This window comes from Papio anubis, chromosome 2 (assembly GCF_008728515.1).
Source record: "Papio anubis isolate 15944 chromosome 2, Panubis1.0, whole genome shotgun sequence".
NCBI classification, from domain to species: Eukaryota; Metazoa; Chordata; class Mammalia; order Primates; family Cercopithecidae; genus Papio; species Papio anubis.
Window position 1 is genome coordinate 93,789,778 of NC_044977.1, and position 26,472 is coordinate 93,816,249.

The 26,472-nt window shown below is 52.9% G+C and overlaps 1 protein-coding gene across 1 annotated transcript; it reads left to right on the top strand.

The window, feature by feature from the left end:
- Nucleotides 1–1,821: 1,821 nt before the first annotated feature.
- On the top strand, nucleotides 1,822–7,454 carry MYL3 (myosin light chain 3). Its single transcript, XM_003894513.2, has 7 exons — nucleotides 1,822–2,049; nucleotides 4,320–4,347; nucleotides 4,482–4,631; nucleotides 5,669–5,842; nucleotides 6,856–6,933; nucleotides 7,045–7,086; nucleotides 7,216–7,454. The coding sequence occupies exons 1-6, from the start codon at nucleotides 1,909–1,911 to the stop codon at nucleotides 7,071–7,073; spliced, it is 600 nt and encodes a 199-aa protein (XP_003894562.1). The 5' UTR covers nucleotides 1,822–1,908; the 3' UTR covers nucleotides 7,074–7,086; nucleotides 7,216–7,454.
- Nucleotides 7,455–26,472: the final 19,018 nt, after the last annotated feature.

The window sequence follows — 26,472 nt, forward strand, 5'->3', positions numbered from 1 at the left end:
CGGATGTTGTCAGATTTCCAGATGTGGGTGTTCTGCCCTCCAGATGAGAGGCAGAATGTGTTCCAGTCAGGAGCGGGCCAGCCCCAGTCCTGGACTGCTGTCCCTCCCTGTGAGGCGGAGTGACAGGATGAGAGGGACTGGGCCCAGTAGGAAGACAGCAGGGCGCACCAGGTAGAGGCCCTGGGCCCCACGGCACCCTCTCAGCCTCAGGCTTAGCCCCTCGCCACACCAGGGAAATCCCTGGGGGTGGGGGCACTGCCTCTGAAGTTTCTATCAAAGGCTCCAGGCACTTAAAAATAACCAGGAGCGCCTCCTTCCCATCCCCCAGGCGCAGATGCTGGGCAAGGAACAGAGCCCAATGTGTTTGCAAGATGTCCCCACTGTTGGCGTCCCCGTGCGGGAAGAGCCTTGTGCCACTTCAGCCTTCCCACCTCCCCACCTCCCCAAGTGGCAGTCCCGTCAGGCTGCACTCTGTCACTGTCATCTGCTGAAGGCTGGGCCTTGGGATGGACCCTGAGGGCCCGGCACTGCAGGATGGGCACTGGAGGTGGGCACCGAGTGGTAGGAATGGGGGTGAGCGTCCTTGCACCGGGGCAGACCCTGCTCGGCAGCTTGCGGTTCCTCAGAGAGGCAGACCCTCTCAGAGCCCTTGCCAAAAGGGTCGGCAGAGGGCAACATGGGGCAGTGGAACAGCACTGGAGAGAGCTTTCTGGAAGAGGGCCAGTAGAGCCGAGCCTTGAATGTGTCAGGCAGACGGGGCGAGGGCACTCTGGGCAGAGGGTGCAGTGGGGAGCCAGGCCTGGGGTGTGTAGGGAAATGTGCGTCCCTGGGGGCTGTAGAGAGGGAAAGGAGGAATCCAGGGGTGAAAGCTGAGACACTGGTCTCTGGGCCAGCAGGGGCTGAAGAGGGAGGCTGCTGAACTGGCCTGGGGCGACTGCCCTACAAGGAGCAGCATCCTTTCCCTTGCCCTTTGTGGGGCGTTCCTGGAGACCCTTGGACCCATAGCCAGGGCTGCAGCTGCCTGCCATGACCAGATACTCACATACAGACACATGTAAACACCCAGACATAAACACACAGAAGCAACACCCGCAGACACACTCACATAGATATACAGACACACACACACATAAAGACCCAGACCCACAGAGACAAATGCAGACACCTGGGCCATCTCTTACATAGACACAGATATGGAGCACACATAGGCACACACAGAGTCCCCCACCATGGAGGCACCCAGACAGCACACACAGGTGTACACAGACCCCTCACCAACAAACATAGACACACAGAGACCCACAGACACACAGACAGCAGACACAGACACAGAGACAACACACACAGACACATGCTGACCTCCGCCTTCCCCTACGCGGACATGGTCATAGACACAGACACAGGTACAGGGGACTTTGATGCACAGATGAGAGCTAAAGTTCAGAGGTGCCCTTAGGTCATCCCAGTCCTTCTGGTCCCAAAACAACACATAGTGTGTACTTGGTCCACCCTTCTTCACCTCTTCATCTTACGGACCTGCGGAGGGGCAGCAGGGCCCTGTGTAGGTATGTGCGGGTTTGCAGAAGAGTGTGTGTGTATGTGTGTATGTGTGTGTTAAGCAGTGGCCTTTGTCCCCCTTTCTCCCTCCCCCTTCCCAACAGGTGATTGGGAGGAATGGAGATCCCTCCTCCCCTACCCATTCCTGAGCCCGAACAATGCCCTCCCCAGGCCCCAAAATAGCCCCTGAGCCTAGCCATATCCTTTTATGGCCCTGTCCCTATTGTGCACTGCAGGGGTGGGGCTGGGGTCATGAAGTATCTGGGCAGGATAAAGGCCTGAGCAAGGCGGCTCACCTACCCTGCTTTCTGCATTCTTCTTTCCACATCCCTCTCTATACTTACAGCCCCAATGGCCCCCAAAAAGCCAGAGCCCAAGAAGGATGATGCCAAGGCGGCCGCCAAGGCAGCTCCAGCTCCAGCTCCCGCTCCCGCACCTCCCCCTGAACCTGAGCGCCCTAAGGAGGTCGAGTTTGATGCTTCCAAGATCAAGGTGGGTATGGGAGCTGGTTGGTGGCAGTAGGAGCAAGGCAAGTGAGTGGATCCCAGAGTGGACCTAGCAAGAGGCAGGTCAGGCTCTGGAAGTGAGCACTGAGCTGACGCTGGAAGCTTCTGTGCAGAGGTCAGACAAGCCCTGCCTGCTTCAGGCATCAGAAAGGCTGCAGCAGGAGGGATGGTGGTCAGACGTTCTGCAGGACTCCCCTGGTGCTGCTGAGAACTAAGGGTGGGGTCTTGACTGGGGTTTGAGTCTGGACTGTCTTTTCAGTGGTTTTGGAAATGGGTTCTCCCTTGCCCTTCTCCCTGGACTTCTCGTCCTTGGGGAATCCCGGAGCCAGTGGGAGCCAGGCAGGGATTTTCCTTCTTCAGCTGAGGGTCCCAAGTCCATACACGCTCCCAGGGTGGATGAGATGGGGAGTAAGAAGCAGGGCCCCTGTCCAGGCTGGGTCTCGCTCAAGTCACCGAGCCCAAAGCTGGTACAGCACTTCTGGGCCTCAGCTTTTAGGTAGGGAACTTGAAGCATCAGCTGACTGGGGACATTCTGAAAGCTGTGCAGGAAGCTGGTCATGGTGGTATGACCAGTGGCCCCAGGAGCCCTTCCCCAGCTGGGAAGTCTTTCTCAGAGTCTAAACTTGGAGGGAGCCATGACTCCCACCTGTGGCATCTGCATAGCAGCACGTACCCTGTGTCCTGCCTGCTCCCTGTTCTTGGCTGGGACCACTGCTGCCCTGGCTGCCTCCTCAGGAGCCCTGTGGAACCCTCCCCATCCCCACATGCCCAGCAAGACCTATATTCCATCGGTGAAGTCTTGCCTCCTGTTCATGAGCCCTTCCCAGAGACACCTACCATGTCCTTCGAGGCAAGGGTTCAAATTCCAACTCTGCTCCATTTTAGTTGCCAAGTTCTTCAGTGCTCTGAGGTGTGGTTTCCTCAGCTGTGAAACAGAACAGCAAGTCCCCTCTTGCAGGGCTGCTGGGAACCATTCAGAGTATATGCACCTGGAGTTGGTCACCCCAGGTCTCAGGCTTGCATTCTGCAGGCCTCGTGGTGAGGCTCTGACCACAGCCATGGCCCGTGGTGGCATTGTCCTTTCTCGCCAGGTCTGAGGTTGGCACAGACACCCTTCTGAGAGGTAGGGACAATGAGACCCCTCATGGGCCCTCTTCCCCCTTCCCCAGGTGGCAGGTAAAGGGCAGGGAACCTTTCCCAGGAGCCCAGATATCCTAATCTCAGGAGGCTTCCTGGTAGAGAGAGCGCTCAGGGAGCCAGGAATGACAACCTCTTCTTCCCAACCTGTTCTTCTGGTCGAGCCAGAAGCCAGGAGGGACAGACATAGTAGGGTGGCCCTGAATAGGGTGTCCCTCTGTGCCGGCATGCACTGTGGACGTTGGTGGGTCCCCGAGGCAGCAGCCATGAGAGAGACGTCAGTCATGCCCCTCCCCCAAGCTCCTTTCCCTCGTGTGACCTTGACCTTGGGGCAAGTGACTGCAGTGATTAAAATAGACCTGGTATCCGGTGAGGAGGGGGACACTGGATCCCTGGAGGCCTCTTGATTGACGTCAATCAAGGTGGCCCCAATGTGACTTCAGCAAACACTCAGCAGCACTGCCCCGGCCCTGTGCTGTCCTGGGGTGCAGGAGCTTCCCAGGGGCCTACAGACAGGGTGTGTGAGAAATAGGTATAGGTGGGGCTGGTGAGTGATTGCCCGGTCTTGAGGGCTCAGGGGTCTCTGTGAAGGCAGACGTATATAGACACATGCTCACACACACACATGCACACTTGTGCTCACCCCTGATGCTGCCACGAGCCCTCAGCCTATACCATTGCCCTTATTCCTCCTGCCACCCTGGGCCTTCCCATATCACTTTTGCTGACAGTCCTGCCCACCAGGCCCCAAGCAAAGCCAGCCTGACTGGGGCTTGCGTCTTAAGGCACATCTGTCCAGAACCAGGAGCATCAGGTAAGGCCCCCACTGGCCTGAGACCTTGGGCATGCGGCCTCCCTCCTCACTGCTACCCCTGATTCCACCGAGAATCAGGGGCTGGGTGCACACAGACTCAAGGCCTTCTGGCTGGACAGGTGGAGGGGTCAAGGAGGCAGGAGAGCGTCAAGGTGGACTGCAGGAGGTCCTGGGGGTGCAGGCTGGGATGCTGGAATGGGACAGGCTGAGACAGTTGACATTCTGGGCTGGCCACGGAGTGCCCAGGAGGAGCTGTGGTCCCACCTTTTAAGCCGGGCATCTGAGTCTTTGGGGTCTCTTTTCAGATCGAGTTCACACCTGAGCAGATTGAAGGTGAGCAGGGGTCTTGAGTCCAGGGGTTGCAGGACTGGGCTGGGGTTCCCTGGTCTGAGGGTCCTGCCAGGGGTGTGGGGAGTGGGGTAGGCTGAGCCTGGGAGTGTCTGTGGCTCACTGCCCTCTCCTGGCAGAGTTCAAGGAAGCCTTCATGCTGTTCGACCGCACACCCAAGTGTGAGATGAAGATCACCTACGGGCAGTGTGGGGATGTCCTGCGGGCGCTGGGCCAGAACCCCACACAGGCGGAGGTGCTCCGTGTTCTGGGGAAGCCAAAACAGGAAGGTAGTGCACCTGCCCAAGAGCCCCCATAGTGTCAGTCCCAGGGAGACTGTCTGGGTGGGCTGCCATCCATCCTGCGGGATAGCATGAGAATCTTTCCCGACATCCTCCTGTTGTCCCAGTGAGGACACTGAGGCCAGTCACAGGGCCATGCTGACCAGGAGACATGCGGTAATGGTTTGCTGGAGCATCTGGCTCCATGCTGATCTGCCAGGCCTCCTGGTGGTAGGTGCTGACACCTACGGAGGAGTGAGAAGGTCAGGCGGTGACAGCAGTGGGCAGTGGGATGCTGTTATCCCAGTGCTTTGGAAGGATCACTTGAGGCCAGGAGTTTGAGACCAGCCTGGGTAACATAGTGAAATTCCATCTCTACAAAAATTAAAAATTTAGCTTGGCATGGTGGCATGCACCTGTGGTCCCAGCTACTTAGGAAGCTGAGCCAGGAGGATCTCGTGAGCCGAGGAATTTGAGGTTGCAGTGAGCTATACTCACACCACTGTACTCCAGTCTGGATGACAGAACAAGAAGACCTTGTGTCTAAAAATAAATAAATAAATAAATGAATAAATACACAAATGAATAAAAGTTTAAAGCTTAAAAAAAAAAAAAAGGGAGTGAGGCCCAAGCACCCACCAAGGGTTTAAAAGTCCCAGGGAAGGTCTCTGATTGGCCTAGCTGCTCCTCACCCAATCACAGGTGGTGGAGGGTGAGGTCTATAAGAAAATGCCATGAAGGGAGGACTGTTTCCCAAAAGTAGGCAAGGGGTTCTGGACAGAGCCCTCCGTGGTGGCTCAGGGCAGCAGACTCCCTTTGTGAATAGCAAAGGGTTATGGAAACAGTGCATTGCTCAGTAGACTATAAAGTGCCTCGTTGTGGTAGCTTGCTTTTAAATGGCACACTGGAGTAGACTGCTGTGAGAACTGGTGTAGACTGTTGTAGAACTGTGGGGGCGGTGGGGATAGCTCCTCATTACCAGGCACGGGGGAGGGGTGTGCCCACCCCAGCCTTAGACCCTGGAACCTGGGACCATTTTTCTGCAGAACTCAATACCAAGATGATGGACTTTGAAACTTTCCTGCCCATGCTCCAGCACATTTCCAAAAACAAGGACACAGGCACCTATGAGGACTTCGTGGAGGGGCTACGGGTCTTCGACAAGGAGGGCAATGGCACTGTCATGGGTGCTGAGCTTCGCCACGTGTTGGCCACGCTGGGTGAGGGCAGCCTCCTCCCCTACCCCCCTCCTTCCAGGGGCATCCTGGGAGAAACCACTCTGTTGCCCCCCAGGCCTGTGACCCACTGGTGAAATGGAGAGAGTTACATAGTTAGGGAGCCTCAACAGCAGACAACAGAACTGTTACTTGGGAGGGGAATAAAGCAAGCATGCTGGTGCAGCTCACAGAAGGGGGATGACATCAGCTCTGGGGACAGAGCAGGGCAGGAAGGAGCCGTCTTGATATGCTCCCTTCCTTCCCACGACTCCAGGCCATTGTCCTGGTGGTCATTACTCCAAGGTCAAATTCCAGGGCCACAGCCCTAAGTGGTCAAGCAGGTCGAGTGCCTACCCCCTGGGGATTCTGACCTCTGTGGAGACTTGTGTACCTCCCACTTGTACCCCCACCATCAGCTGCCTGCAGTAGGGGGTCCCTCTTCAAAGTGATTTTTTCTTGCAGCAAACATTTGAGTGCCTACTGTTTCAGCTCTGTGCTGGTCTCTCTCTCTCCTCTCTCTCTCTCTCTGTGTGTGTGTGTGTCTAGAGGTGGGGGTAATTAGGGGGATCTGCGGCTAGCACTTTGAAGGGGGACCAGCACAGCACACAGAAGTACGGAGGCAGGAGAATGCCAGACTTGGGGAGCAGCGGGTGGTCTCTTGGCCCCCTCCATCACCCTCTCCCAAGGTCCCCAACTCCACCGCATGGGCCGTTCCTCTAGCTTCAAGGGGCTGCCCCAAGGGACTGCTTCTAGGGAGGCCTGGCTTCCTCCTGGTGGAGGGACCCCCTCTCAGCCTAGTAGGACAGAGGACAGCACATGCTGCACCCCAGGCCTCTTTTTAACTTGTCATTGATTCTCCTGGCCTCAGAAATGGGGTGATGGCCAAGGTCTTGTGAACAGTGCTGGCTGTGGGAATACTGGAGAGGTTGAACCACTGTCTAGAGGGATTCAGTGGGTGCCCCCACCCCATCATGCCTCTGCACGCACAGTGCTGACTCAGCCTCCCACTCCTGCAGGTGAGAGGCTGACAGAAGACGAAGTGGAGAAGTTGATGGCTGGGCAAGAGGACTCCAACGGCTGCATCAACTACGAAGGTGGGCTCAGCAGGGGCAGGGATCTTCCGGGAGGGGAGTGCTGGGACCCAGGCTTCCAGCCATGGCTGCCCCGTGTTGCATCCCTGCCACTCACTCTCCTCTTCTTTCCAGCATTCGTGAAGCACATCATGGCCAGCTAAACTTCCTGCCCAGGTAGGCACCCACTCCCTCCTGAACCCGCTGCTGCCACCTCCCCACACTCCACCAGCTGCAGTGCTCACTTGACATCCTGCTGCCTCCATCTCCCTCCTCCTCTGTAATCTGCACTGCCTTTGCTCTCAGGAAGCCCAGGGAAGGCTGTGCAGGGACGTCTCATCTCCCATGTGTGATGCTGACACCAGAGGCCTGGAGTCGGGGGAAGGAGGGGAGCGTATCAAGACCCTGCACAAACCCTCGGACCTCTCTGCGTGGCTGCCATCTCTGGCCCCTCTCAGGCTGTGCTTACCTGTGACGGCAGGCAGCTCCGTCCCCACCCCATGGGCCTCATGAATAAATGCCTTCTTGCCGGCCTTCCTTTCTGACTTCCTTCCCTTCCTCCCTCTTTTTTTTCCCCTCTCTCCTTCCCTCCCTCTCCTCCTTTTTCTTCTGTCTTTCTCCTTCCCTCCCTTCCTACCCACCTCCCTCCCTTTCTTCCTTCCTTCTTTCCTACATTCCCTCCCATTTTCCTCCTCTTCCTCCCCTTCTTCCTTCCTTTCTCCCTTTCCTCTGTTCCTTCTTCCTTCCCCCTTTTTTCCTTCCTCCCTTCTTTCCTCCCTCCCTCCCCTCCTTCCTTCTTTCCTTTCCCTCTTTGTCCCATATTTCTCCTTCCCCTCTTCCCTTTCCTCCTTCTTTCCCTCTCTCCTTCTTTCCTCTCTGTGGCCCTTGGCTTGCCTCTGTGAATTCTGTGGCCTATGGACGCTGAGCTGGAGGAGGCCGAGTGCTTCTCTGTTGTGCTTGCCCCCCACCCAGCCTTCTGTAGGAGGCAGCCATGCTGGGGCCACTAACAGGGATGTGGGCTGCTGGGAGCCTGAGAGCACTGTCTGAGCCGTCTCACTGCATGTCCACCAACTGGGTGACCATAGGGCATTGGCCCAGAGCCACCCTGTCATGGGTGGGAAAGCTGAGGTCCAGCACAGGGAATGGCCTTGCCTGAGTGACATTGGGAATGGGTGACAGGGCAGGAGCTAACTTTGTCCCCAGGCTGTCAGAACTGAAGGGGCCTTACCCCTTGCCCTGACTCCGATGGGGAAACTGGGCCACTCTGTCAGCAGTGTGGCTCTAGGTCAGAGGTGGAGGCTTTGTGGGGATAGCCCCGGGCTCCTCAGCAGAAGACAGCATGCAATCCCTGCGTGGTGGAGAGAGGTGCACACACCTGCAGACCCCTGCCCCATTCCACCCCCTGCTCTGGGGCCAGGGTCCCTCCCCTCCCCTGGGTCCTGGATGCTGATGAGATAGAGAGCAGAGGCTTCCTGGAGGAGATGATTCGTGCAGGCTTGATGTGAAGGGAGAGCAAAGCCCTGCAGAGAGGCTGGGGGCCCCAGATATAGAAATGTAGGGGAGATCAAAGGCTTTTAGTGGGGAGTGGGCCACACTGGATGGGAAACATCTTGCAGGCCAGGAGAACCCAGGAGTCAGGGCAGCTCCAGAGGGAGCCTTTTCATGACCTCATGTGGATGCGCGTGTCTGCGTGGCAGGGGGGATGTGGTGGGGTGAGAGCGACTTGGAGGGCCGGTGTGGATCTGACTGCCCAAGGGGCTGTGTGGTGTGGGGAGTCCTGAGTGTGTGTGAGAGTGTGTGTGGATGGGGGTTGCCGGCAATGTGAGAGAGAGTGCATGTGAGGGGTGAGTGTGTCGCAGGAGTCTGTTGCGTCCTCCTTTCATGCTCTCAGCATTTACTGAGCACCGACTGTGTGCCAGGCTGTGTTCTAGGTGCTGGGAACACTGCAGTGGAGAAGGCAGTGGAAACCTCTGCCCTTGTAGAACTCACACAAACCAGACAAATTCTGACAGTGGAGTGTCGAATGGTGCTAAAGGCAGAGAAGGACTGAAAGCAGGGAGGGCTGTGGTGTGTGCATGCATGTGTGTGTGTGTAAGCCGGGAGGTGGGTGACATGTTAAATAATGAGGTCAAGGATTATCTGAGCAGGAAATAGTTGAGCAAAGATTTAATGGAGAGAAGATAATATAAAGAACTTCTATAACTCAACAATCACCCCCCAAACAACCCAGTTAAAAAATAGGCAAATTACTTGTATGTATACATTTCTCTAAAGAGGATATACAGGCCTGGTGTGGTGGCTCACGCCTGTAATCCCAGCACTTTGGGAGGCTGCGAGAAATCACATGAGGTCAGGAGTTCAAGACCAGCCTGACCAACATGGTGAAACCCTGTCTCTACAAAAATACAAGAATTAGCCCAGCATGCTGGCAGATGCCTGTAATCCCAGCCACTTGGGAGGCTGAGGCCAAAGAATCATTTGAGCCTGGGAGGCGGAGGTTGCAGTGACCTGAGATTGCACCACTGCACTCCAGCCTGGGCAACAGAGCAAGACTCCATCTCAAAAAAACAAAACAAAACAGAACAAAAAACCAAAGGATATACAGATATAGCCAATAAGCACATGAAAAGATGCTGAACATCACTAATCATTAGATAAATGCAAATTAAAACCGCAGTGAGATACTGCCTCACACCCATTAGGATGGCTGTTACAAAACAACAGAAAATAACAAGTGTTGTTGAAGATGTGGAGAAATTAGAACCCTTGTGCACTGTTGAAATTTGAAAGTAAAATGGTGCAGCCACTGTGGAAAACACTATAGCAGTTTCCCACAAAATAGAATGACCAGATGACCAGCCATTCTACTTCTGGGCAAGTACCTAAACTACTTGAAAGCAGGGTTTGAACAGATATTTGCACACCCACGTTCACAGCAGCACTATTTGCAGTAGCTAAAAGGTGGAAGCAACCCAGGTGTCGTGGAGGGCGAATGGGTAAGCAAATGCGGTCTATCCACAAGGGAGTGTCACTCAGCCTGACAAAGCAAGGCCATGCGGACACATGCAACAGTGTGGGTGAACCTTGAGGACATTACGCTAAGTGAAATAAATCAGTCACATGCACACAAAATACTGTACGAGTCCACTTATCTAAGGGTCCTAGAGTAGTCAAATTCATACAGACAGAAAGTAAATGGTAGGGGCTGGGGGAGGGGAGATGGGGAGTTATTGCTAAAGGGAAAAAAAGGGAGAGATGGAGTGTCTTAGGCTGGGCTCCCCTACAAGTGATCCCTGAGACAAGGGCCAGATCAAGGACTACCTGCAAGTAGTCTGCCTGGAAGGTGATTCCAGGGAGCGTGGGAGAGGGCGGGGTGGGGGGCCTAGGAAGGAAGAAAATCCCCTCAAAGGGGTGCACGCAGAGCAGATGACACTATGGGCAAAGGGGTCTCAGCCCTGCTGGGAACCTCCAGGAGATGGTGGTATTGTCTCACTGAGGGATGAGGAAGGCAGACTATCTACAGACTCCCATCTGTCACTGGCTGGGCAGGGCCCCTAGGTGGGCTGGAACATTCCTGTGCGGCAACTCAGCATCTGCTTCAGGAGGCTGTGTGGGCATCTGAGGGAAGACGTCCTGGCAGAGGGCACAGAGGCCTGGTGATGGGAGCAGAAAGTGCCATGGAGAGGGGCAGGTCCTGAGTCAGAGAGGTCGCTGCAGCATGTGCCCTGGAGAGATGCTTTCTCAGTGCCATCCTGGCCGCTGTGTGGAGAAGAGACTGTAGGGGCCACAGGAGCAGCAGGGAGGCCAGTGAGGAGGGTCCAGGAGAGAGGAGATGCATACTTGGCCCAGGGTACTGGCAGGGGTGATGATCGTAAGTGGTCGGATTCCAGGACTGTTTTGGAAACATCCTCAGCAACATCATGGACAGATTTCAAGGCTTTCTGGTTCAGTCCACTCCAGCCTCAGATCTGATTTAGGGGAAGGAGTCGTGATCTGCTCTTTCACAGTTTACCGCCACGGCACTGAGAGGTGCATAGTCTGTTGGCTGGTGGGGCAGATGAAGGCGCTCTGTGCCCCGTTGCAGTGCACTCGGCCAATGAGGGCGTCTTATTGTGCGTGTGTGATCTTGGCGGGCTCTGGCCAGCCTTCCTGGCCCATGAGTGGCTGAAGACCCACATAGAGGGGAGCAGGTCCCAATCAGGCTCTACCTCCAGCTTCCTCCTGGGCAGGTCACCACCTGAGGTGGCTGACACTTTACTGGGCAGTCCCCAGCTCCCGCCTGTCCGGCGCACCTTGCTCCTGAAAACCAAGCCCAGAAGTGTTGAGCTCCCCTTCAGAAGTCTGCATGGAACTGAGTGGTCTCAGCATTTTCTTTCTGCGTATGCCTGCCCTGGGTGGAGTCCTGAGCAGAGATTGTACCCACTGTCAGTCATCTCCAGCAAGGAGTGCCCTGCATCCAAGTTCACATGAGTCTCAGGCCTCAGGCATACATGTCCCACTCTTTCAAGAATGCCTGCCCTTCTGGTTTCCAGGGTGGCCCGCAGTACTCCCAGGCTTTTCCCAAATATACCCTCCTTCCTGCAGGCTTCCCTAGTCCCTGGGGGCTACTGTCCCACTCGGTTTGGTTTGGTGGTAGAAGGGAGCATCTTGTAATTCCCTCGTGACATTCCCCAGCCCCCAGTCTTCTTGCGTGGCTGGGAGGGGATGGGTTGGGGGCCCCTTGGTCTGCTGGTGAGGGCAGGGCTGGGGCTGTTTTTTGATGAGCCCTGGCAGGGGCAGTTTGGTTCCACTCGTTGCAGTTCAACTCCACTTAGAATGTGCCTCTGGCCCAGCCATGGCCATGTTGCTACCCTGGGGCCATTTACCTCTCATATGTGGCTCTGCTGACCACGTGTTCCTGGGTTTGGGTCACTGGCTGTGGGTGCAGGCATCAGAGTGGATGGGGTGGAGGCACCTAAAGGTGGGACTCAGCTGCAGAGGTGAGCCTTCTCCTTACTCAGCATCCTGTCGTCTTGGCTGGGTGAAGCGTGCGTGTGTATGTGTGCTTAGGTCCACAGTTGTCCGTGTATGCCTGTGGATCTGTGTCTGTGAGTGAATGTGGGCTTGTGTTTGCATGTGTGTTGTGTATGTGTGTCCACGTCTGTGAGTGTGTCGGTGCCCATTTGTCTGTGCATATGTACATGTGTATTTGCCACTGTGTGTGCATGAGTGTGCGTGCCTGTGTCCGAGTGCATATGTGCTGGGGGGGACTCTGCTGAATCAGCACTGGTGCTGGGCAGGCGGCACTGCCAGGCAGGCTGTGGCCTCCCCATAGTGGCATAAACACTGGTCCCAGCTCCCCCCTCAAGCAGGGTGGTCCAGCCTATGGCCGGTGGAGAGGGGTGGGAGGGCAGTGGGTTTGCCCTTGGGCCACCTTGATACCCCCCATGCCTCAAGTGCCCTGTCATGTGCCCCATAAGGCTGGGGTCTGTTCTGGGGTGTCTCTGTGCCTCACTTTCCTTCTCTGGCCTGGGGCCTGATCTCTGAGGTCTCCTCAAGGTGGCAGGAGGAGCCACCTCTACATTCTCAGTCCAGGCTGAGTCAGAGGGTCGGTGGGGTAGTCCAGGGGCAGAGTTCAGCTTCAGCACCCCAGGCAGGGCCAGGCAGTCCCCCTGAAACTGCAAAACCTAACTCAGAAGGTCTAGTGACACTGCAGGAGCAAGGTTCTGATGGACCCTTGGAACTCACTGCTTTAGGGCAGGGTTTGGGGATCTGGAACTTGAGCACAAGGGCAGAGGATTATCAGAGCTGGGCCTGCGATGGGCCCAGAACAAACCATCCCTCCACTGCTCGGATGTTCCTGCGTGGATGCCCGTGGCTCTTGTTAGCCTGCCGCACCCTCCATCCTCTTTTCCAGACATCATCCCCAGGGATCCTGGGGTTACCACTGGGACATGAATGAGATGGCATGGAGTAGCAGTGCCAGGAAGGCCAGAAATTCAGGCCGAGATAGAAAGAAGTCAGGTGGGATCTTTTTTTTTTTTTTTTTGAGACGGAGTCTCGCTCTGTCGCCCAGGCTGGAGTGCAGTGGCGCAATCTCGGCTCACTGCAAGCTCCGCCTCCCGGGTTTACGCCATTCTCCTGCCTCAGCCTCCGGAGTAGCTGGGACTACAGGCGCCCGCCACCTCGGCTAGTTTTTTGTATTTTTAGTAGAGACGGGGTTTCACCGTGGTCTCGATCTCCTGACCTTGTGATCCGCCCGCCTCGGCCTCCCAAAGTGCTGGGATTACAGGCTTGAGCCACCGCGCCCAGCCTAGGTGGGATCTTGAAGAAGTCAGGCATTGGATGAAAATTTTGCCAGGCCACAAGAAGAAAGGAAATCAGTGCAGCCGTGAGAAAGTGGACTGTAGGGCTCACAGCACTCAGTGGCAGACAGTCTTATGGAAAGCTGATGGAGGCCTTAAGAGAGGTCAGGGGGTGACGGAATGTATGGAACAGGGGAGGAGGGGCCAAAAAAAGTCGGGTAGCAGTGTGACAGGAGCTCCTTGTGTTGCATACGGTGGGGTTTGGGGTGTCCTCAGTGGTTGGTCCCGAGGCCATGGGTAGTCGTGAGAGTTGTGGGGTCAGGGAGAGGGCGGGCCTGCCTGGGAACAGGGGAAATGCTGATCCAGTCACCTCAGAGCACAGCAGGAAAACCCGGATCTTGAACCTGGTGACCCAGCACCAAAGTGGTTCCCTGGGGTTCTCCCAAGTTCCTTTCAACCAGCCCCAGTCCCTCCCTTGCCCACTTTTGGGGGTTATTTGTTCCCTGTCCTCCCAAAGCCACACAATCCTGGTTTGCCCAAACGCTGACAGAGCACAACTGGAATGTGGCGTGTGCGTGTGAGTGTGTGCACATGACACTCCCCCAGGCCTGATCACCCAGCAGGCCCCTCCAGTCTCAGCAGCCAGGGCCCAGGGCCTCTTGGACAGAGAAGGCCCTTGAAGGTCAGGTCTGGGCAGGGTTCCTGCCTGCACCCTCGTCTCCAGCCCACCTGAGAACTCCTGAGCTTCCACCATTTTCTTTCACTCTCCACCCCCACCTCTGGTTTATGGGCTTGGGTACCTCACATATCTACCGAGGCCGTGGCCATGGTGCACATCAGAACCTTTCTGAAGGGCTGTTTGTGGTGGAATGGGGCAGCTGGAAGACTCAGACTCCAGACTCCGCACTTCCAGGTGCCCCTTGGGAAAGTTCAGATCTTGGCAGCTTCCTGATTTTTCTACTTTGGTCCAGCTGGACATGAGTATGCCCTTTTCCCTACCACAGCTATGCCCTGGGGCTGGAAGCCTTGGTCTTCCCTCCCCTCAACCCCTCTGCCATCATACCCTGCTCCTGGTCTCCTTACCTCTCTCCCGTGGTAGGCTTGGAAGCCATTTAAAGGTGTTCTACAATGTCATTGTCAGCCCCTGAGCTAACTGGGAGAGGTGGTGAGCCCTCTGTCCTGAGGAATATGCAAGCAGAGGGGAACCAATCCCAGCCAGAAAGGCTGCAGAAGGGGCTCTTACCCTGGTGGAGATTGGAAGCACTTGGGCATTTCCAAGCCCTGAGGCCCAACTTATCCCAATACCCAAGAAAGTTTTGAAAAAATGTCATATATTGTATATTTTCCAGAATCCCAATTTATGCATCTTCAATGCTTGTCTTTCTTCCAAGATTGCACCCTGCTTACTTTCTTTTGCCTTGAGAATATCCTTTTGTTTACAAAAACAATGATGACGGTAGCTGTTGTTTTCCATCTCTCTACTTGGCAAATAAGACCTTACCTTACAAGTCAGTTTTTAAGTTTTGAGGAAATTTCACAGTTTGTTGCAGTCAGCATTTCCCAAACCCCTGGATAGAGACCCTTGAATGGGGCAGATCTTTGCCAGGTCCAAGGTTCATTTGAATCAACTTATTCATCCATTCATCCATCCATTCTCCCTCCCTCCCTCCCTCCCTCCACCATGTAATTTTCAGGTGTTAACTGTGCTGCACCTGTGATGAGTAACAGAGGCCCAGCCTTGCCACTGGGATGGAGTGGGGAATGGGAACTTGGCAGGGAAGTGCTAATGAGCCTCTGGAACAGGCAGGTGCTGTGAGGTCAGGGCTGGGGGTGGTGGGGCACAAGGGAGAAGATACATCAACTCTTTGTTGGAGTATCTGGGATCCTGAGATTCTGAGTTTCCCCAAACCTCTGGATGTCCATACCTGTTTCCACCTCTGGGGCCCGCAACTGGAGGTGGGGAAGCTCATGGCAGTGACCTCACATCCCTAGCTGCAGCACAAGGTGTGGGATGGTGGCTGCTGTGGCAGGAAGGCAGATGTTTAATGGCTTCTAGCCCCAGGAAAGGTGGATGGATCTTGAGGCTGAGGGATGAGAGGGAAGTGAGGTTTCCCTCTGTATGGCCCAGGCTCAGTGAGGGGTCCTGGGTTGGGCGCCCTCAAGAGGGTGACATGGCCAGACCCCAAGCTCTAGGCTGGGACAGCTGTATTCCTGGAAAGGGGCCTGCTCTGAGGGCTGACTCAGGCTCTGTGCAGTCCCTCTCCAAAAGGGGCCTTTCTCATAGTGATGGAGTTCTTGGGGTGTTTCAGAGTAGAACTGGACAAATGGGAGGGCTCTCGGCTCCCAGGCTTGCAGTGGACTCCAAGAACCCTCCCGGACCACATTACAGAGTCACCTCTACCCTCCTGGGCACTCGAGAATGCTGCCGTCAAGCCCCAGGCCTGAGTGGGCATGCCCAGTGATGGGGTGAGTGTGCGCAAGGCAGCCTGAGCGCTGACAGGGACAGCTGGACTCAGTTTCCAGGCCCCCGGGTTGCCTGCCCCACTTGGGCCCCTGCCCCATTTTCTCCTGGGGCCAAAGTCCCTCCTCCAACCTCTTTTCCAGGGCAAGTCTGACCAAGCTGCTGCCTGCTTAAATGCAACAGGATCTTAGACCCTGCCGAGGAAGCTCTGCATGGGCAGCTCTCAGATGTAGAGGAGAAATCTGTCTAGGGCCTCCCCGTTTCTCTGAAATTGAGTCTCCAGAACTGTTTCACCCCTGGCTGGCCCCTTGGTGGTTCACTAGGCTGGCCGTGGCCCTGCTATTTTCTAGGGATGGAGCTTGCCCTCTGTAAGGCCACTGACTCAGTGAGGGCTCAGTTTGCCAGGACCTGAGCAGGGCAGGGACTTTGATAATAATTCTAGCACCTGCTCCAGCGGGGGAGACAGGGGTTCTCTTTGTGTTATGAAGGGACCACTGTGGCCACCTGTGTGGAGGGTGGAACAGAGTGGGTGCAGAGAGGCAAAAAGAGAGTGTTATGGGAGGGTGACTGGGACACCTAGGGGAGGACAAGTTCAGGTGCAGACTGTTGGGGGAGAGCCCTGCAGGTCTCCCTGGGATGCTACCCCATCCATCTCTGGCCTTAATTTCCCTTCTGTGCCGGGCTGGAGGTGTTGGAGACTCTGGCGTTCTGAGCCCTGGAGAGGCCCCTTCTGGACTCTGAGCTTCGGGCTGGGGGCGGTTGGGGGAGGTGACAGCTGCTTTGAAATGTGGAGAATAATAAAGCAAGGAATGTCTGAGCTCAGGGGAAAAAAAACCCGGCTCGCCAGGCCTCCCACCCAGCTGAGCATAATGAATTAAGTATAGGCAGGCACGTTTCATGTGGGGGTGTGGGCTGGGGGAAGCAAGAAGGCCCCAAATGAGAAACAGGGTCCTGGGCGGGCTGCCGGGAGCTGGGGGTTCTGGATCATCTGACCTGAACCCTGGGGATGCCCTCACTCCCCAGAAGCTTCCCCTCCATCTTCCCTTGGTCTGCATGGGTGAATGGGTGAAATGCGTCCCAACTCTATGTTGACATCTGACCCTAGGCTGCACGCTGGCCCTAACCCTGACCCCAAAAGGCCAGAAATTGGAGAAGGTGTGGTTGACTCGGAGGGATCATCTCTTCATTCTCGCCCTTCTACATGCATTTATTAAACACCGATGGGGTGCCTTCTCTATGCTGGATGACGGAGTCAACGCTGCCCGCTGTTGAACTGACTGAACCTGCAGTCCTGCCCATCATCCTCTGGGGAGCAAGCCCTGAGGCTTTGGAATGCATCCTGCTCCCAGTCTCCCAGCCCTCTGCTTCCTCTGGCCAGTTCTTCACATATCCCCTCTGCTCCATGTGAGGTCATCCTCCCTTCCACCCTTATGTCCTTGGCACCCACTCAGCCTCCCTGCCCCAATCTCCCTGGGGCTTGGACATCAGTGGCTTCCAGGCCCACGCTTTCAGGTTGTTACTCATGCTGTTTCCTTTTGCTTATCTGCCTGGTGGACCTCATTCATTGACCGCCAAGACTGCTTTATAAAAGACTACACTGGCCAGGCGCAGTGGCTTATGCCTGTAATCTCAGCACTTTGGGAGGCCGAGGCAGGGAGATCACTTAAGGTCAGGAGTTCAAGACCAACCTGGCCAACAATGCGAAATGCTATCTCTGCTAAAAATACAAAAATTAGTTGGGCGTGGTGGTGCGTGTCTGTAATCCCAACTACTTGGGAGGCTGAGGTGGGAGAATTGCTTGAACCCCAGAGGCAGATGTTGCAGTGAGCTGAGATCGAGACACTGCACTCCAGCCTGGGTGACAGGGTGAGTGAGACTCTGTCTCAAAAAAAAAAAAAAAAACCCAAAAAACCAAAACAAAAAAACCTCCCCTTCCCAGAGTGGCCCAGGGAATAGGTAAGTAATTGAGCCATCAGCAAAAGGGCATATTCTCAGCCAGGAAGCCAGAGAGTGGTGGAGGCAGGTAGTAGGGCTGTTCCTTGGGCTCTCCAGCAGGGATTCTTGCCTCCCGGCCTCTGCCAGCTTGGGGCAAGACTCCCACTTTATTTTTAAGAAGTCTGGCCTGGAACTTGGAGCTCCTTGAAATATTCTCCCCTACAGTCCCTTCTCTCCCCCACCCACTTTAATGAAAACCATTGTTTTTCAAGCACATGTTAATTAAAAAGCAAACATGTTTTGTTAAGTAATTTGGAAGCTCTGGTTCTGCAAACCATAGCCATTCCAGTTAAATAACATCCCTCACTCAGCTTACCCCAGTGTTTTGGGAGCTGAAGACCCCCGTGGCTACTGCAGATGCACTTCCCTTTACAGCTTAGGCACCCTGTGGTGGACTGGTCAGGATCGGGTGTCCTCTCTATCTCACAGGTTGGGACATGGAGGACCCGAGCTCTTAGCAAGTTCAGTCCCACCAGCTCTCTGCAATCCTCTGCTTTGGGTCCAGGGGAAATAGCTGGTAAGGAGGGGTGAAAGACTCATGTGCCCCATACTGCAGGCAAGGTGACTGTCTCAGAGCCATGGCCCAGCTGTAGGGTGAAGGGAGGAGGATGAGCATGACACCCTTGTGAGTCCAGGCGGGAAGGCTGGCAGGTGCTGCATGGCCTGGGCTGCCTCCCATAGTCTCCAGTGCAGCTGGGTGACATCTACCCGAAGCTGGGATAGTAGGTCCCTGAGGCGAGTGCCCAAGGTGAGGACTGGCCTGATGGGTGGAGGGAACCTTGGATGCTCAGAGGCACCCACTCCAGCCCAGCTCCCCACCCAGTGTCTGGTGACCAATATCACTACAGTGCCCATATCCCCACCTTGGCTCCGGGCCTTGGGAGCGCTGGGGCTCTGAGGCCCTTTACACCCGGTGGTACCCTCAGGGCCCATCACAAGGCGCTGGGGCCCCTAAGGTGCAAGGTTCAGTGACTTCCAGCCTTCCTGTTCCCAGCCCCTGGCAGAGGGAAGGGGCATCTCACCGAGAAGCCTTTCCAAGTCTTGCCACTGCCTCACAGCCTGCTGGTGGGCTCTCCCAACTAGGATTCTGAGCAGGAGTGCTTCCTTTGGGTGTGCCTCCAGGTGTGAGCCTGTGTCCAGGTGTGTGTTCCTGTTTCCATGTGGGCTGTGAGTGTGTCTGGTAGCCAATACCCTGGTGTGAGGTGTTCGTTCCTTCCTCCCTCCTGAAGGAGAAGATGCCTGGGCGGAGATGCCTGGGAGGAGAGTGACCAGGAAGAGTATGTGTGTGTCTGGGGAGGTGGGCCCTGGGCCCTACCAGACACCTGGGGTGGTTTGTCCAGAGCTGCTGCATCCACTCAGGGACACAGGTCCCGGGCGGGAGCCAAGCCCCAGCTTGTGCACTGGCCAGCCCTCCTTGTCTTCTGCCCTCGGCTGCTGATTTTTGTAAAACGAGGAGTGTGTGTTGGAGGTGTGCGACTTATTACACGTACAGTGTTTTCCCTTCGGGACACACACACCCTCGCAAGCCACCACACACGGTGACACCAGCGACGCATGCTGGCGGCCGGCTCCCCGGGCTCAGCCTCCTTCGGCGACACGCCAGTGATACACACTCTCCAGCCTCTCCCACTCCCACCCACATCCCGGGAGGAGCGGCCGCTCCACTGCACTCCTCCGGCCCGGCTCTCAGCGCGGCGTTTCTGTGTTCTGTTCCCTTCACAGCCGCGTGGAAACCGCAGCGGGGCGGGCCGGGATGAGCTCACGCCGCCGCCCGCCAGGCCGCCAACCCTAACTCGCTCCAGATGCAGGGCGGCCTGTGCTGGCGCGGAGAGTGGCGGGGTGGGCCGGGGCCGGGGCCGGGGGAGGCACGGCCCGCTCGCGCCCCCTGCAGGGGAGGCCTCCGCAGGTCCCCTGGAGGCGGGGGCTGCAGGCTCTGGGCTCAGGGGCGCGGGTGGGGGCTGCCCACCCCGGAAGAGGAGGGCCTTATTGCCATCCGCCCGCCTTTTCTCAGGCCTTACCCACTGCCTGAGATCTGTCCCCGGGCGGGGGGATGTGGGCGAGGGGACTGTGGAGGTCACAGTCCACGACCCCTCCCTGGTAGGCGCAGCCTCGAGGTGCTGTGGGACCCTCCCCTCCCGGGCCGGTGCCCGCCCCTCACACAGGCAGCCTTTGCTAGCCCCCACCCGCGACTGCCGGAGTGGGGCTGTCCCCCCACTTCCCCTCCCTGCAGCTCCCGGGACACCCTGACCAGGTACTGCAGCTCAAGCCTCCCGCCTCAGGGCCCTGGCCAGGCCCTGCCCACTCTTGTTCCTTTTGGAACAAACACTCCAGTTTCTACTGGGAAAGCAGCGGGGGCCTGACCACCGCCTGTTTTTAATAAGGAGCTGGTATTTCCCCGAAATCGCCGGCCGTGGCTGACCTCATGGGGATGACGGCTGGCCCTGGGCCAGGGGGCAGGAGCCGGCTCCCGTGTGAGCCCCTGGCCTGCACACAGACGCGCAGGGAGGAGGCGCTGGTTTCTCATCCCAGCTCAGCCGTTGGCTCATCCAAAACTCTGTCCATCTATTTGACTGTTGTGTTGTGTACCCTGGGTCGATACCCTGCCAGCCCCTGCACCCCAGCCCTGCCCAGGGCCCTGGGTTCAAGCCCGGCTTTACTCCTGCCTCGTGTGATCTTGGCAAATTGCTTAACCTCTCACCACTCATTTCCTCCACTGTAGGGTTGAGACTGTTGTGGGGATTAGAGAGGGAACACTGTGGGGAGGGTCGATGGGTTCCAGGAACATTTCTAGACGGCAGGAGGAGGGGGGTCTCAGGAGCTGAGGCACCAGAGATCAGGCCCTGGGCTTCCTGGGTGGGGCATTGTGGGAGGAGGGGGGGGGCTTGGGAAATTGTCAGCCTTGGGGGAGATAGGGACAGCACAGAGGTTCCAGCAGAATGAGAGTGCTTCGTAAGGGATCAGCAGGGGTGGCGCGAGGAGAGGGGGTGCTGTGGGCACCAAGAGGTTGGGGAGGGCATCAGCAAAGGCTTTCTAGAGGATGAACACTTAGGTGGAATGTGGCAGTGTTGGGAGCCGGGGCTCAGGATGGGAACAGAATCCTAAGGCAACAGCCTGAACGCTGGAACAAGTGAAGGGGTGGAATGGGGGAACAGAATGGAGGAGAGTGGAAGCAGGCAGTCGCGTTCAAGATATCTTAGGGGGGCTCTGCCTGAGGCACTGTGGAGAGTCCATCTGTAATTGAGGGACAAAGATTGAGGGAACCAGAGGGGGACACAGGCTCCAGTGGCAGAGATGGAGACCAGGAGCCCCAGAAGGAGCAGGGAAACCAGGAGAGGAGATGCAGTAGACAGGGAGGCAGGCGGCTGGACACAGATAGTGACTGGGAGATTTTGCTTGCTGTGGTGCCTGCACCTTTCAGATGCTTGAGGCTCCTCGTGAAGGTAGCAACTATAACTACAATAAGGAATAAGGGTGACTAATACTTATTGAGCACTTAGTGTGTGCTAGGCAGTGCTCTAAGCACTTACAGGTATCAATGTGTTCTATCTCCATTTCATTTCTATTTATTTATTTCTATATTTTTCCTAACTGCTAGGCTATATGGGATCTATTTATTAATTCACTCACTGATTCGTTCATTCATTTAACAGATATTTATTGAATGCCAGACATGTTTCAGGTGCTGGGAATACAGCAATAAGCAAGACAGACAAAAAAATCTGCCCACATAAAGTTTACAAGAGGAAGAATTTATGAAAGAGGAAGATACCCAATGTATTAGGTTGGTGCAAAAGTAATTGCGGTTTCACCATTGAAAGTAGTGGTAAAAATCTTTGCCCCGGAAAACCTAATATATGTGAGCAAAATACATAGTATGTTAGATTGTGGGAAGTACTACGGGAAAAATTAAAGGAGGATAAAGAGGATTTGGGAGGATAGGGGACACAGTTTTTGAGGGTGTCCTAGGAAGGCCTCATTGAGGAGGTAACATTTGAGTATAGACCACATCTGGTCCCCTCTTCTTAGCCTATGAGCTGACAATGGTTGTTACAGAACATTTGTGGCTGGGTCTGGTGGCTTATGCCTGTAATCTCAACACTTTGGGAGGCTGAGGCAGGAAGATTGCTTGAGCCTAGGAGTTTGAGATCAGCCTGGGCAACATAGCAAAACCCCACCTCTACAAAAATAAATAAATAAATAAGTAAAATTAGCCAGGTAGGGCCAGTTCCTCCTGGATGCCAAGAGGAGGATTTGTTTCCTTGATTTTTGTAGATTTTAGAGGTCACCAGCATTCCTTAGCTTCTGGTCCCCTTCTTCCATCTTCAAAGCCAGCAGTGTTACATCTCTCTGACCGTTTGGTGTCCTATCTCCCTGTGAAAATTCTCCACTTTTGGGGACTCATGTGATTAGACTGGGCTCTTCCAGATAATCCAGGATAATATCCCCATTTCAAGGTCCTGAACCTGAATCACATCTATAAATTTCCTTTTACAATGTAAAGTAACATATTCACAGATTTTGGGTACACGAACATGTATCTGTCAAACAGATTCAAAATCCCTACTTTTACTTCTTTTGGGTATACACCTAGAATTGAAAATTACTGGGTGATATGGTAATTTTATGTTTAACTTTTTGAGGAATTGTCATACTGTTTTCCACAGTCACTGCACCATTTGACATTCCTACCAGCAAGGCATGGCATTCCAATTTCTTCATGTCCTCTCCAATACATGTTATTTTCTGTTCTGTTCATTTCTTTTTAATTAACCATCTTGGTGGGTATGAAGTGTTAGCTCACTTTGGTTTTGATTTGCATTACCCTAATGATTGAGTATCTCAGTGTTGAGCATCTTTTCATGTGCTCACTGGCCATTATTTATATTCTTTGGAGAAGAAGTTTATTTACAAATTTATTTGCCCATTTAAAATAGAATTGTCGTTTTGTTTTCGAGTAATAGGAGTTCTTTATATATTCTGGATATTAATCCCTTATCAGGTGTATGATTTGAAAATATTTCTCCCATTCTGTGGGGTATCTTTTTACTCTCTTGATAGTGTCCTTCATAGCACAAGGCTACCAATTTTTATTTAAAAAGTTTGTCTATTTTTTTCTTTCGTGCCGGTGCTTTTGGTGTCATATCCAAGAAATCATTGCCAAATCCAACATCATGAAGACATTCTCCTATGTTTTCTTCTAAGAGTTTTATAGTTTAACTCATACATGGGGTTTTTGATACATTTTGGGTTAATTTTTATATATGATGTAAGGTAAAGGTCTACCTTTATTCTTTTGCTTATGGATATCCATTTTTCCCAGCACTATTTTTTGGAAAGACTGTCCTCTCTCCATTGAATGCTCTTGGCATCCTTGTTGAAAATCACTTGACCATATATGAGAGGGTTTATTTCTGGGTTCTCTATTCCATTGGTCTGTATGTCTGTCATTATGCCAATACTATGCTGTTTTAATTAGTATAGCTTTGTAGTAAATTTTCAAATCAGAAAGTGTGAGTCTTCCAATTTTGTTCTCTTTTTCAAGATTGTTTTAGCTATTCGGGGTGCTTGGGATGCTGGATGAATTTTAGAATGGTTTTTCTATATCTGCCAAAAAAAATCACTGGGGTTTTGATAGGGATTGCATTGAGCTACTTTGGGTAATATTGTCACCGTAATAATATTAAGTCTTGCATTCCAATTTTCATGCATCACTCATTTGTTGGTGGTTGTAGGTAAGCTCCTTTAGTCAGTTTTACTTCCAGTATTTACCACTGGATGTGTGTGTGTGACTGGGAGACTGCTTCACAGTTTAGAGAATTTACTATTTCTCCACATGTTCAGCCAGAGAGGCAGAGGTTGCAGTGAGCTAAGATTGCACCACTGCACTCCAGCCTGGGCAAGAGACAGAGACCCTGTCTCAAAACAATAAAAATAAAAAATAAAAAAAAGAAAAGATGAAGTGTGTAAAATATCCTTATGGCTCACCATTAACAGAAAATGTGCAATTGATTTTGACAATAGAGAACATTAACTTGAACCCCAATAAGTAAAATGTTATACTCCCCTTAAAACAATGTTATACCTCTCATTAGTAGATCTGAATTAGCAAATATTATATGCAATTAGTATTATGACTATAATTTTGTGGGAAAATTATCTTGTTGCTATATAAAAACCTACATAATATCCTCAGTTTTGCCTTATGGTCTGCAAATCCTAAAATGTTTGCTATCTGGTCCTTTGCAGAAAACTTTTGTTGACCTGTGCACTAGAGTCTACAGATACATCCATCATAGTGTTTTTAACCCCTGGTGTAATAGTTCCAAAATCTATGTCACAGCTGAGTCTGGTTTTGTTGATTGGTTTGTCTCTTGATAATGTGTTATTTTTTGTTTCATTATGTGTCTTGTAATTTTTGGTTGAAAGCTAAAGCCTTCCTGTGAAGGCTAGTGGAGACTTGGGTAAACACTATTTATGTCCAGAAATGGACATGCCTTTTCTTTAAGGAGGAGGCATTGAGACAATGTGTCAGGTTTTGTTGTTAGTATGGTTACTCTCAAAAAGTACATAATTCAAATTCTTCCAGTATTATTTTTTTGCTTAGAGTGGTGGCTGGTTTGTTGGAGAGTTTTTCTCAGTGTCTGTTCAAATCACAGTCATTGGTCTTCTCTTTGTGCCTATGTCTAAGAGAGGATATCTTTCTGTGCTTTTATCCTCACTCTTCCAGCAGCAGACAGTTATTACTTGTTCCTGGACACTTGCTATCCTGGTAATGGGGGCTTTCTTTATTGTTCTGGCTCAGCCTCACTCTTAGGCAAGTGCTATGTTCTTGGCTCTTAGTCATGGGGCCTTCTAAGTGACCTTGCCCCTCTCCCAGAATAGATAATCTTTAAAGGTTTGGAGCAGCACAGTTTCCTACTTCTCCCGGAGAAATAGAGGATATTTAATGTTATGTTCATGCAGCTATAATAGGCTTTTATCTGTGCCCTGGAAGTGACATTTTTATGTCCCCTCTGAACCCCTGGTGGCAAAGGGTTGGTGTATTTGTGTGTGCGTGTGTGTGTGTTTGTGGTAGTGGTAGTGTTAGTGGTAGTGGTAGAGTTGCTGGGAAACAGAGTAGAGGATCCAGGCCAGATGTCATGCCTTTCCCACAGTGGCTTCTGCTCACCTCCCCAAAGACTGCACCGTGGGCAAGGCTTTCTTTGGTCTCTTGCCCTGCCTCTAATCTTTCTCTTGAAGACCTGGTGGAAGTTTGTGGAGAAGTGCCTATAAGTAGATGCAAATTTGCTTTGTGTTTGCAGCTCTCACAGGTTCTAAAGTCTCACTCTAGGCCACACTCTGCTTTTCATAGTTCATTAAAAGATAACAGGCTGCCACAATAGATGTTACTGTGGAAATGAAAGATATAAGGATTGTGGGGAAGACTGGTTACTTATTACTACACGAAAATTTTAAAGAAGGCAAATGGCAATCTTGAATTTTAGTTTCTTGGATTAAAAGCTTCTATGATTTCCTGAAATAACTTCATATTCCTTGTCACTACAGGATTGATGTAGTTGAAAATAAAATGTAGTATCTCATCTTTTGGGTTGCTGAATTTCAACATAAATGGAATCAACAGCTTCATTATAATTCTTACATAAAAGTCAGGGCATTGATTGGGAGAGTGAGACCATGAAAATTTAAATGAGGCACATTTGGATAGATTTAGGACATCTGACTCCCAGCCACATTGAACCTCCCTTGCTAACAGAAGCAGTGCATCCTCTGTTTTGACAAGGGTGATCCTCTCTACCCTAGAGCTGCTGTATTGACTTCAACTGAGGAAGTTATAGGATAAGGGCATGCCAGTTCCATACTTACCTCTAGTAGGTCTAAAGATCTACTGCCTCTAGACCCATACCACTTCAGCAAATCTTTACTGCCTCTAGACCTAATAAGTACAGTCAGATCCCAGCATGCTCTGGAAGGACAGATACAAAGTATAACCCAGGGGGAGAAGTCTTCCTTACAAAAAGAACTGCAAGATTTTGCTAACTTTCATGGGAAAGAACTTGGGAGATATGTATAGGATTGGTTTCTGCAGACTCTTGATTAGAGAGGCTTGGGCCCAAATTTACCAGGAGTACATTTACCAGAAATTCTGAATTCAGTTTGCTGGTGTCTGTTTGTAGATACCAAACAGGCAGGTGAAAGTGAGTCTACATCAAGCTAGTCCAACCTGCAGCCCATGGGCCACATACAGCCCAGGACAGCTTTAAATGTGGCCCAAGAAAAACTTATAAACTTTCTTAAAACATTATTTTTTTTGTGATTTTTTTAAAGCTCATCAGCTATCATAAGTGTTAACATATTTTGTGTGTGGTCCAAGACAATTCTTCCAGTGTGGCCCAGGAAAGTCAGAAGATTGGACACCCTTGCTTTACATGTTTACTTGTTTATTTTTATTTTTGAGACAGAGTCCTGCTCTGTCATCCAGGCTGCAGTGTAGTGGTGCGATCATGGCTCACTGCAGCCCGGAACCCCTGGACTGAAGGGATCCTCCCACCTTAGCCTCCTGAGTAGCTAGGACAACAGGCACAGGCTACCATGTCCAACTAATCTTTTTATATTTTGTAGGGACAGGGTTTCTCCATGTTGCCCAGGCTGGATATGGGTTCGTGACTCATGGGCTCAGGCAGTCCTCCTGTGTTGGCCTCTCAAAGTGCTGGGATTACAGGTGTGAGCCACCGCGCCTGGCTGCTACTTGGTTATTTTAAACCTGAACTCAGTGGTGGCCCACACTTGGCTACCAAGTGTGATATGTCAGAAATTCCTTGTTTG